This window comes from Manis pentadactyla, chromosome 2, assembly GCF_030020395.1.
Source record: "Manis pentadactyla isolate mManPen7 chromosome 2, mManPen7.hap1, whole genome shotgun sequence".
Classification (NCBI taxonomy): Eukaryota; Metazoa; Chordata; class Mammalia; order Pholidota; family Manidae; genus Manis; species Manis pentadactyla.
The window spans coordinates 109,016,189-109,028,961 of NC_080020.1; the positions used below are offsets into that span (position 1 = coordinate 109,016,189).

The 12,773-nt window shown below is 40.1% G+C and overlaps 1 protein-coding gene across 2 annotated transcripts in view; it reads left to right on the top strand.

Moving 5' to 3' along the window:
• Positions 1-9,525: 9,525 nt before the first annotated feature.
• Positions 9,526-12,773, top strand: part of PRKAA1 (protein kinase AMP-activated catalytic subunit alpha 1) — a 35,422-nt gene continuing 32,174 nt past the window's right edge. For both annotated transcript variants that reach the window (XM_036910862.2, XM_036910863.2), the window contains exon 1: positions 9,526-9,679. In XM_036910862.2, the coding sequence (XP_036766757.1) occupies positions 9,553-9,679 (127 nt within the window). In that variant the 5' untranslated portion in view covers positions 9,526-9,552. The remainder of the gene's footprint in view (positions 9,680-12,773) is intronic.

The window sequence follows — 12,773 nt, forward strand, 5'->3', positions numbered from 1 at the left end:
TATATAGGTAAAATTCAAACACACAAAAGTTACTATCTTTGTGAAAGGGTTAGGCAAGGATTTCTTAGATAATATGTCATAAAAAGCACAGTTTATACAAGAAAAAATTGGTAAGTTGCATTTCATCAAAACATTTCTGTTCTCCAAAAAGCACAATAGAGAAACAGACAAGGCACAAACTTGGATATGCAAAACGTACTTGATAAATTACTTGTTTTTAGAATAAATAAGATTGTCCAATTTTTTAACTGGGCAAAAGATCTGAAAAGACAGTTCACCAAAGAGTAAATATGCATGGCAAATATGTGAAAAGGTAACTTCATTAGACATCAGGGAAATGCAAATTAAAACCTCAGTGGCATAGCACACAACTGCAAAAGGCTCAAAGAAAAACAAAACTACAGAACAGCGTGCTAACAAGGAGCAATTGAAATGCTCATTCATCACTGGTGGAAATGCAAAATGGTATGGCCACTTAGAAAACAATTTGGCTGTTACAGTTGAACATATACCTACCTTACAAACCCAGCAATCCCACCCAGTCTTGGGTATTTATGCAAAAGAAATGGAAATGCAGACTTGTAAGTAAATATTTATAGCAGGCTATATTTCTGCTCTGAGAGCTAGAAACAACTCAAAATGCCATAAGCTAGAGAATGGATAAACAAATTTGGTATATCCACACAATGGAATACTAGGCAACAAAACAAGATACTGACATGCCAACAACATGGATGAATCTCGAAAGGGTTGTACTAAGTGAAAGAAACTGGATGCAAAAGGCTTATGTGTCATTCTGAGAAAGGCAAAATTATGTGCACAAGTCAAAAGGGCACAAGGGATCTTTTTGGGTGATGAAAGTATTCTATATCTTGATTGTGATAGTTACACAACTACACATTTTTCAAAACATTGGATTCTACACCTAGAAAAGGTGAATTTTATTCTATGTAAATTATACTTCAATAAACTTAAAAAAGGAAGTTAGAAGACAATGGAGCAATGCCTTCAAAATTCTCAAGGAAATTCTTTTCAAACTTTAAATTATCCAAATTATACATTGTAAGGGTAGAATAGAGGTATTATCAAACATATAGGCTCTCAGAAAAATTTACTTCCCTGAGCCTTTCTCATAAAACTACTGGTGGGATATGTTCCATCATAATGAAGGAGAAAAAACAAAAAGGGAAATCATGGTATGCAGGAAATAAATCCAACAAAAGAGAAAGGTAAAGGGAATCTCCTAGAAGGTGGTGAAGGGGGATTCTTGGGTGATAATTCTGAGACGTGTAGAAGGCAAACAATTGGAGCAGTAAGAAAGCTCTAGGAATCATGTTCAAGAACAAACTGATAATATACACATCATGTGTTACAAAGCTTTGAGAGATTTTAGACAATTGGTGGAGGTTTGGGTTGAATCAATGACAAGTACATAGAAAACTAAGCAAGTAAAAATACGACTATTAGCACCTACCTGTTAACACACCTGCATTTCAATGTCTTCAGAGAAGATTTTAAACAATTGGTAGTTTGAGTTTATAAGTACATAGAAACGTAGGCAAGTGAAAAACAGGACAAAATATTAACTCCAGACAAAACAAAGCCTTCTTGTAGATGTCAATTATAATGTATGTAATCCAATAAGGTATCTAGAATATTCTCCAAGTTAAAATTTCATGAGTCCAGTAATTTAGACCCATTTTTGTAAAAAATACACTAGACTTAGAACAAATTCTTAACACAAAGAGAATAAAATTCCCATATAAAGCCAACTTAATTTCTGAAATTAAAATGCTACACATTTCATAACGTACCTGACTTCGTGTTTTACTCTATGTGAAAGAAATCGATATAAAGAATATGAGAATTAGTAAGTTTATGTACTGATTACATATGTATGGAATAGTATTCTTTACTGAAAGAAAAAAAATTAGGTCTTTAAGTCTTTTCCTTCTTACATATTTTATTAGTTATTAAGGAAATTGACAAAAGTTAACGAAGAGCTTAGTTCTTCAGAGTATATCCTTTTGATATATTTAACATAATATTTAACAAAGCTGTGCCATCGTAAGATTCTTTTAGACATGTAAAATATTCAAAAATATTTGAAGAAAATATTTTAGGATGGAAACCAATCTTGCTTAGATTTTTAAATATTATAATTTCCTTGTTTCAAAAGCATAGAGGTGACAGAAAAGATACAAATGAACCTTAAGTGGATATTGCAAAAGGAAAGCAGCCAATCTGAAAAGACTAATTGTCCTATGATTCCCATAATAAGACATTCTGAAAAAGACAAAAAGAGACAGGGAAAAGAGAAGGGTTGAATAGGTGAAGCACAGGGGACTTTTTCTTAGGATGGTGAAAACATGGTAAGAGTGGATACATGGCACAGTTGTCAAAATCCACAAAACTTTCCAGCACAGAGTGAGTGAACCTTCATGTCTGTAAATTTTGAAGAAATCATTTGGGTAGTTGTGGTGTAAGGCCTAATATTAAGGTTCAATATTGTATGTTGCTTGCCATCTAGTAATATTGGGAGGGCCACAAATGGACTAACTGTAAGTTTGCCTCCCCATTATGCTCCCATAGATAAGTTCCATACCCACACAAACATCCTTATCAAAGGGCCAGGACTAATTAGTGTGAATCCCTGAGTAGTGGGTTTCAGTTCCCTGCCAAATTGTAGAATTATTCAAACAACTAATTACACACTTGACAGGAAGCAAGGGACATGCCACTGGGACTACAATGCCTGCCTTCCACAGCCTCTGGTTGATCATTCCGTTTTTAAGCACTGCCCCTATGTAGTCCTGCAAGCTGGAAGTTCATGTGACCACCAGACTGCTGCTGATACATCCGTCCCGTGTTGGGTACTGTTTGTCCATCCCCATAACCCTAGCGAGGGAATTTCTCCCTCACCACTGGAAGGAGATTAAAACAAAGGTTAGGACATCCCAGGATGGAGTGCAAAGAGAATCTGTCTGTATGATATCTGTATGAAACTATCTCACTGAAGAGGGTGGACAGTATTAGGTGTTTTGCTAAGGAAATAATGGAATCCAAGATTACCACTTGGAAATGAGTGGAGTCTATAAGACCAAAGACAAAAGGAACTGCACACAAGCCCTGGACCCAAGTCGATAAAATTGTTATCCTCAGAGGTGAAGTTAACTCTGATACTTGCATAAATGTGTACTCCAAATGAGCAATTAACAATGGATTTTAGATAATGGAAGCTAGGTTTCTCACTGTTGGAGTGGGAATTTATAGATATGCAAAGAGAAGAGGTTAGAATAATCTATGTGGTAGTGGATTAGAGTTGGTTGCATGGATCAGTAAGAGGTCATGTTTGGCTTAACATAGACAGGGGTGACTCCACATATAGAAATATTTAGAGAGATGGGCGTAGTTATGGATTAGTATACACATATATTTTTTCTTGCTCTGTTAGCTGAGAGGGTCTAGAAGCAATGACACTTCAGACACCAAATCTTGGTTTTTAATTCCAGGACACATTGGAGAAACGGTTGATCCTCAGACTAGGGCTTGAAATATACAAGATGAGCCTGGAGCATCTTGTAGTGCCAGAAAGTAAGTGCTAAGAAACAAATCATAAAAACTACATTGTTGGAAGTATGTCAGGGATATAGGAGCCAACTGAAAGAGCACCCTATAACCAAAGCTGGAACAATTTGAGCAATGAAATGAAGGACTTTTGGATTATAATGCAGTGTATAAAATAAATATTCATGAGTCCATGCAGCTAGAAATAAACAGTTGAATAAATAAATAAATGGGAGAAAAGAGACAATTTATGTAGATACCCTACCCTAAAGGATGGAGAGCATATCTCCTCAATCCTTAACTGTAGACTGTGCTTAGTGACTTCCTTCCAAAGAGTATGGAAAAAAGGAAAAGAGAGTAACTTTTAGTAGGGAAAACTGACAAACACAGCTTTGGCCAGGTGATCAAGGTCAACATCAACAGTAATAAATCTGGAGAGTATGAACACTTGATATGGTGTGATTATAATGGACCATTTTCTGTGTTCCTCCTCTCAAACCCACAACACCAGTCTAGCCATGAGAAAACATCAAATTTCAGGAAATAGAACTCTACAAAATATCAGATCAATTCACTTCAAAACTGTCAAGGTCATCAAAACCAAGAATATCTGAAAAGTCATTACAGCTAAGAGGAGACTAAGGAGATATGACAACTAAATGTAATGTAGAGCCCTGGATGGGATCCTGCAACAGAAAAAGGACATTAGGTAAAAACTAAGGAAATTGGAATAAATTTTGGATTTAGTTAATGATAACATCAGCATTGATTCATTATTGTAACAAATGTACCATCTGATGTCAGCTCTTGGTAATAGCAAACTGGGTGAGGATTGTATGAGAACCCTGTACTATCTTCACATTTTTCCTGTAAACCTAAAGCTGTTCTAAAAAATAAAGTCTACCTAAAAAAAAATCTGGGAAGCTGGAAGAATAATAACTTCAGCCAAGTAAATAATAAATGAATGAGGAAACAACATAGTGGAAGGAAAATACAATAAATCCAAGGATGAAGTTAGACTACTAGAGGGCATGCTGTCAGCAACTACATCTTTGTTAGATGTAGGCTGTAAATTTGGGAGAGCTGAAGAAAGAAACTTTGCATGTCTGCACATAGCATCCCTGAAGACAAGAGGACGGCGGCACAAGATCAGAGGGAGCAAAGCTGGGCAGCTGCAAAGTAGCCAGTCAAGAAGGGACAATACACGTCTGGGTTGCCCAAACATCATTTTAATTTTATTTACCTGAGCTGTTCTTGGGAAGGTGTCACAAAAAAGGACTGAATAGTTTGGGGGTGGGATAAGACCTCTCCACCCCCACAGAATGCAAGCTTAGATGATCTCCTAACTGTTAAAAAGGGAGGGTCTTTGTTCCCTGGGACACTGCTCCAGCAGTCCTCTTTCTGTGCCTTTCCACTTAAATAAATGTTGGACAAATTTTTAAAGAATATTGTTTTAAGGGGACCAATTTAGTAGTCTGAGTCCATTATTAGCCTATTCAAGGCATCCACATTTTATCAGCTGCTTGCATTATCTAATTGAGTAAAAGCTAGTCTAACAGTGACCAGAAAAGGGCAGACCAATTCTTTCTGGTAGTCTCAAATGATGCAAGAATACAATTTGACTATCAGCCTATCCTTCAGGAAACCATCCAAGAACTTTATTTCCCTTAATTGATAAGAATGGGGTAGCAAAGAGTTTGGAGTTACAGTTTTTGGTGACTGAATATATTTTGTGCCGCTGATCATGCATAGATCTCATGCCTGATGCTCAGCAAATCAGCTGAGAGGTGGTCAGGGTTGATGTTTTCTTTTTAACGGTAAGTAACCCAGCTAAAACCAACCAACCACATACAGAGATGGGCCAAGGAAGTCCCTGTGCACGGTGCTGAGATTTTTCCCTAGAAAACAGTATGGGCCTATTTTTAGAGGGTTATTGAAGCTTAAAATTTGTTGTCAGGGTGAGTTCCAAACATTTCATCCTAAAAAAATTTCAAATCAGGAATTAGGAGGAATCATCTACCCTAGTTAACTAGGGGACAATTATCCACAAACTAATTTTAATCATTGTAACTTTCTGGGGAGCTTCTTTTAAATTGTCTGCTCTTCTTTCTGTCCAGGTTTATATTGATTCTGGATCTTCTTAACCATCTGTATTCTCTGAGTGTTCTGTCCTTGAATCCCTTAATACTACAAACTAGTGAGATCTCATTTATGCTTACTGCCCTATTTCATCTGCCATTTATTTGGTGATGGCAGCCAATCTGTATCTCGAGACTGACCTTTGTAGTAATAGACCTGTATTACCAGTGTCATCCTGGATGTCTGTACCTGAGTGTCTCTTAGATGCCTTAATGTTACAAATAGAATTCATTTCTATTGAACCCCCATTTCCCATCCCCCTCCAATTCCTCCAGAAACTGAGGAGGTAATTAAGATTCCTTCCTTTTCTTCTCTGTACATAACAATATCACTACCTTGCTAATTCCACATCTAAGTAGTCTTGTGTTCTTCTTTTTCATACATGGTGCCTGCCTCATTATCTCTTCACTAGATGTTTGCCAACAAGTTACAAAAGGAGACACAGGGAAAAGTCTGCCCCTTGTATCTGACTCTCAGTCACCCAGTTTCCATTCCCAAAGGCACCCATAGTTATCAATTTCTTTGGTAAAGAATGTATTTTTAAAATGCATCTATTTCATGTCTTCCTGTGGCTCATTGCTCTATAGGATAATGTTCATCTTGAGAAACAGGATTTAATCCTGTTTACCTCTTGTTTCTTCTAACAAGTCTCTCTGTACATCCCAATTTCACCCCCTGTAAGCCTAAGGCTTCCTTTCCTCTGTGATTTTATGTTTTTCCCTCTACCTGGGATGCCTGCCTCAAGTCCCACCATCCCCTACTGGCACACCTTCTTGTAATTCTGCCCCAAATATATTCAAGGTCCACAGAGGACCCTTCGTCCACAGATGAACTTACACCCTCCTCTCATGAAGCCCCTTTAGGACCACATATGTGTTTTTATTACAGCACCTGTCACACTGCTTTGCTATGTCAAAAACAGGACTGTGTTCCTTTGGTTTTTGAGTCCTCAGTCTAGCAAACTTTAATACCTAGCTATTGTGTAATAAATACTGAATATTAGTTACAATGTAACTACAACTAAGTTAAGGAAATGTTAGGCTAGATTAACAGCAGCCCAATACTTAGACTTTTAAATATGGCTATCATATTTAGAGATCAACACCGAGGAAGGATATCCACCTGACAGTGTAGGGTTTACTAACACTGCAATGGCCTTAAGAAGAAAAGACTGAGAGGACATAGAACTCACTTAGACTCTCTGAGGGGCTAGAGGGGAAGTAACTGACAACTAATTATTGGGCTGCCCTCCAAGACTAGAGGTTCTCCACAAGGGTATTGGGTCATCCTGGTATGTCCTCATCAGCACTGAGATGTATTACAACATTTGAACTAATAAAAGCTTAAATACCGAAATTTGAAGACAGTTTACTTCCCACCTCCCACACCTAAAAACTAGAGTGGATTCAAGGTTGCTCCCATAACGTCACTCCTGCCGTCTGATATTCCAATATACTTTGCTGAGATAGCAGTAGAGTTACAAAAGATGGATCTGGAAACTGGATGTAAGCCACAATTTATCTTATCTTCATTGCTCTGGAAGATTTAGCATGTGAGTATTATCTATCCTGGGGTGAGGGGTGGGGAATACAGAGAACTGCCATTCCAGATCATGAGCTCCTCCAGGGGAGGGGCCATGACTTTTTAATTTGTGTCTATCCAGAGGGTCTGGCAGTTAACTGATGCTTGAAGAAAGACAGAAGTGAAAGTTTGGGGATGGATCGATGGGAGATTAAAAGGAAGAGAGGGTGAAGAAAATATGAAAACAACTTTGAAAAAGAAACGAAAGAGAAAAAGCAAAGGAATACAGGCGGCTTATTATTTACTCTCTCAGAAACTGTAAATTGAACTTATTTTTTAACCCAACATAAGGAAAAAAACAGCAATAAAAGTTGTGTAAGCAGAGACTATGGAAGACTGGATAAAATGACCTTTAACTTTCTATTCAATTCTTTGATCTATGATTCTAGGTATTATTTCCCCAACAATACTCTTGAGTGACTAGTGCCATTTAATGAATATTTATTAAATAAAATCATAATCTAAAATAACATCAAAGCAGGAACAAACTTATGTTTCGGCTAAAAAAAAGTTTAAATTACTTTAATTGGGTCTTCATAGTTTCATGAGGAGATTGGCAATAGGTTTGCAAAATTAAACTTGTTTACTCCCCTGCAAGATGCTCTGTGGTTTAACTGGCACTGAACAGAGCTGAAGTACCTTGTAATTTTTTTCTTTTGAGTTAAAAGAAATAACAAAAACTTGCTAGGCTATTCTAGACATGATGCAAATTTAAAGTAATTTAAGATGCTATTTCTGGAGGGAAAAAAATAAGGTTGTGTTTCTTTTTCTTAAGACAATCCAGAGAGCTCTCTCTGCTTTGGAGAGATCCAAAAGCCTGAATTGCAGAAACTCCCAAGGCAAACAGGTAAAGGTGCAGAAAGCAGAGAACAAAAATTACAATAGTAACCAATGACTGCCCTGCCCAGTACCTCAGTAGTCAAAGACTTCTTAACTTGTTGGCCCTTCAAAGTATGTACGGTCCTTAACAGAATAGCAAGATCATCTATCTAAGGCTACTTGTAACTTTCTCTGCTTTCCTTGATGTAAGTCTGATCCCAAAACTTCTCCTGCAGTACCTTGCTTGGAACAAAGCAGAGCTTAATACATGTTCTTTAATTTCATAAATAGAAAGTATACAAAAATCAGTAGAATTGGGTAACTTTCATTTGGAAGAAAAAAGGTAGCAGTTTTAGTCTTTTATTTTTTTATATTATTTTTATTAAGACTCCAACTCTTTACCCATTGACACTGGTCCAAAAGCTGTGACACTGCAAAACTGAGATCACATTAACTTGTTTTTTTTTGGACACGCAGTTTTGCTCATGTTAAAAATATATAATTGAGTAACAAACTCACTTAAAAATTCCATTACATATAAGCATACTTTCGTACTTCTCCTGTGATATGGCATGATACCATTTGTATAGATAATAGAATAAATCTTACTCCTTAGAAGTAGGATAAATATTTGTCGATTGATTGGGTTGATGCAATTGAAAGCCTTGTTTTCTGTTCAAAGTCTACATTTTACTGATACTGTAAAAATAGTAATTCTTACACATCAAAAATGTCTGGGTAACATCCCACTCCCGAACACACATACATTCACACATTCCTCTACCCGTTCCTTCCAACAGCTTGCTTTGGGAAGGAAATTTCTGGACAGCATCCCCCAAGGAGCAAAGACAGACGCTACCTTCGAGGTGCAACCTACTGGTTCAAAGTAAAATAAGAGCAGCGGGTGGAGCGGGGCACGTAGGGGAAACTACAACAAAGATGCAAATGACAACTCCCCATGTCGTCTGGATTGCATCCGAAGAGGAAATATGAAAAAGGTTAGAAAGCTGTGGCTGGGCGGTGTCCCCTGCCATCTTTGAGTTCTCGCTGCACTAGTAACGGGCTGCTTCAGCGCCCGTCTCCCGCCTTGGAATCACAGCGGACTCGGGAGTAGAGAAGCCCACTGAGCGCAGAGCCTCGGCCAGGGAGGACCGCGGCGGAGGGGCCACCGCCCTGGGCAGCAGTCCAGGAAGCCCCTCCGGCGCGCAGGTGGCCGGGAGCCCCAGGCCAAAAGGATGCGGGCGAGGAGGGGAACCGGTGAGCCGGGGCCCCTGCCGGCACCCCCGCGCGCCCCGCCAGGGGGAGCGAAAGCGCCCGATGGCCAGCCGCGGGGACCCGGCGGGCGGCGCTGGGCGTCGGCGCGGCTCCCCTCCCGCGTCCTCTCCTCCCTCCCCACCCGCCCCCGGCGCGGCCCTGCCCGCCCCCTCCGCCCCGTCCCGCGGCGCCATGCGCAGGCTCAGTTCCTGGAGAAAGATGGCGACAGCCGAGAAGCAGAAGCACGACGGGCGAGTCAAGATCGGACACTACATCCTGGGGGACACGCTGGGGGTCGGCACCTTCGGCAAAGTGAAGGGTGAGGACCCCCGGGGCAAGGCTCGGCCCCAGCCCGGGATCCGGGCGACTTCCGTCTTTCGCACGTCCTCATCTTCCCCGGCCCCTGCGTTCCTCGTCGCCCCGGCTCGGCAGCCCCCGTCCTGCCTCCGGCGGGACGGCCGCCGCGGGACTGCGGCGCGGCCCTCCCTGGCCGGGTGGGGGCGGGGTGCGGGCCTGTCGCCATGACGACGGCGCCGCGGCCGGAGGGGCTTCTCGGGCGCGGGCTGGGATGCGGAGGTGCGAACTTTCCCTGGTGGGGCGGCCGGGGGCTGCGCGGCGCGCTCCGGCCGCGGGGGAGGCGCCGGGGGTCCGGCCGGCAGCCCCGGGGAGGCGGCCTCCTGCTCACCCCGCTGCGCTCTCGGCTCAGGGCCAGCGCATCGCTGTCCTGACATTGTCCGTATTTCCGTCCTCTTTAGAAGGCTGTCAGCTTACCGGCCCAGGTTCTCAGGTGTGAAATGTGCCCACACCCGCACCCCAAAGTAAAATTGCTTTGGGGATAGCCTATAGAATTAAACAAAACAAAACAGAAGGCCGTTTCGTCGGAAAGGGTGATTAATTTTTTTCGGAGCAGTTAATGCATATAAATGGGTCTTATGTTTGCCCTGCATGGTTTATGTTACGAAGGCAGACTCTGTGCCTTCAGGGTTTGTGAATTATCAGTTTTGCTGTTGCTGTGTACCAAATGTGGTAGTGCAGACGTTACCTCCAGATAGTATTTATTAGCTCATTAATGCAGTTCGTTTCCATTCATTTTCATAGGATATTTATATTTTAATAAGCTAGTGCACATCATTTGAACTTTTATTTTGAAAGAAAAGCGTGGAATCTTTTACCCTTGGGTTTCAACACAGTATTCTTCTGGAAATAAACTTGCTCTCCTGTCCACCAACTGTGGCACAAGAAGTTTAATTTGCAAACTTTGTGAGGTGCATTTTTTTTTTCTTTAAAATATTTGACTTTGTATTAGGGGTATAAAGGAAGGAAGTATGGAACTGATAAAAAATAATTTATGCTTTGGGCAAAAGCTATGACTTGCATATACTAAGCTCTTGGTAAATATTTGACTTGAAAGAAAAAAAGTTTGTGAAAGTCTGTTCCGTGAATTAACTAAGCCTTGCTCTACCAGAGCTAAATAAACATTTTCTGATTTTATCTAGGGATGGAAGAGGAGAACCCTTCCTTTTCTTGCCTTTTCTGAGTCATAGAACTGGAAAATTGCTGTATAGCCCACAGGGAAGCAACTGCCTAAACCTTCTTATGAAAATCAGCAAGGCCAACAATGTAAGAAAGTAAGAAGCAAATGCAGGAATAGAGTAATAACAGTGTGTAGGGTGGGTCTGTATTAGCCCAGTAAGATGTTTCTATGCCCTTGAAGTTATTTATTTTTGGCTATGCTGTCTTTTTACTTATTAGCTATTACAGCCTTATTTTATAAGTATTTGGAAGATATATGCTCATTAAAACCCCCCAATAGTGATATCAGTCTTGGTGTCCCCACCTCTCTCATGGTTCTTCTGGGATTGGGTGCTCATCATTCTCCTAATACAGACCTGAGCAGAATCAGTACTCATTTTTTATTTGCTAGGAGTTTTTTGGCATGGAAGGTAGGAAAGGAAAAGGAAACTTTTCATTTTCTGGATTTGATTTGGCTGTGATGTGAATCCTCCAGGGGCTGTGTTCCTTAACCTTCACTCCTCCACAGGTTTCTCACTTGAAGTACTGCACACTGTCAAAGTCAGCAACCTCTCCAAATAGAAAGGCCAATACTAGTCGAAGAATCACAGGTTTCATAAATATGGTTAAATATGTTCATAAATACTTTAGTTGGTGTTGGACAAAATCCTCAAGCAGTGCATTTTTAAGTTGTTACACACTTGGGACACTTTTTGCCGGAAGAAGAGTGATAGAAAATCCAGCTCAGCCTAGCCAAGAACGTCTCTATGAGTCTCTCTTCAGAGCAAGGAAGCATACCTCTTAGGAGTCTCATTGGCTCTTGCAGTCTCTCTGGCCGAGGGAGCCATGCGCCAATTGGCTTAGGCTTGTGTTTTAAATAGGCACCAGCAAGGGAGAGGGTGTTACCCTTGGAGGAATATGGGCCACTCTTGGATGTGTGGGGGGCATCTTTTTCTGAAGTACTTGGATAATGTGTGGATCCGGGGTAGACACCAACACAGAAATGGGTATTAATTGTTAGGGAGAGCAAGGGGTACTTAGATGCTTAGTAAGCAGGCAAAAACGACTGACTATACTGGTGATATTGGTAACTTATACTAGCCTTAACTGACATGAATTCTTGTGAATAATATGATTAGCTATATATTTCAATGGAGACAAGCTGGAGTAGATAGAGCTTTTAAAATTAGTTATTCACATTGGTGAATTAAACATAGAAAAGCAATCTAATAGCAGATGTGATATTGATATGTAGAAAAATTCCCAATAGGATATTCCATTTAGAAGAACTTTAATTTTGGTAAAGTTCTTCTTTAGGGGGTTGGGGGTGGGAAAGAACTGTATATTCGTATTGATCATTCTGTTTCCTGTTAACAGGCTAAAAAAATTCCTTTGGTAACTTAATGGTAACATTTTGAGGGAAAAGTTTAAACATATAAGAAGGGTTAGTCTGGAATTGTGTTTGAATTGTCTTTGATTATTTCCAAGGTTTGTTTTTTCCCCCCTTGGTTGTCAAGGTGTTAGTCTCTACTCCCTTGCAAGGTTCACCATTTCTTTTTCCTCCCAGGTAGAACAGTTATAAAAGCATGGTGAACAATTGTGTTATTATTGCAGTAAATTTAAATGGCAGTTTTTATTAAAGTTTCAAGAGAAGATGGTTTCTTGAGTTGGGTTGGTGTTCTTCAGCAAATGAGTTGTTTATACATACAACCTATTAATTAAGTTGATGAGTATTTCCACATAAAACTACAATTTCAGGTAAACGGTGACTGTTCTTTTTGTGAATGAATCAGTATAAATTATTTAAAAATACATTTAAGGGAAAAATCTATATATGAACTAGAGCTATATATCAGCATGGATGAATCTCAAGTAGATAAGGTTAGGACACAAAAGCGTAA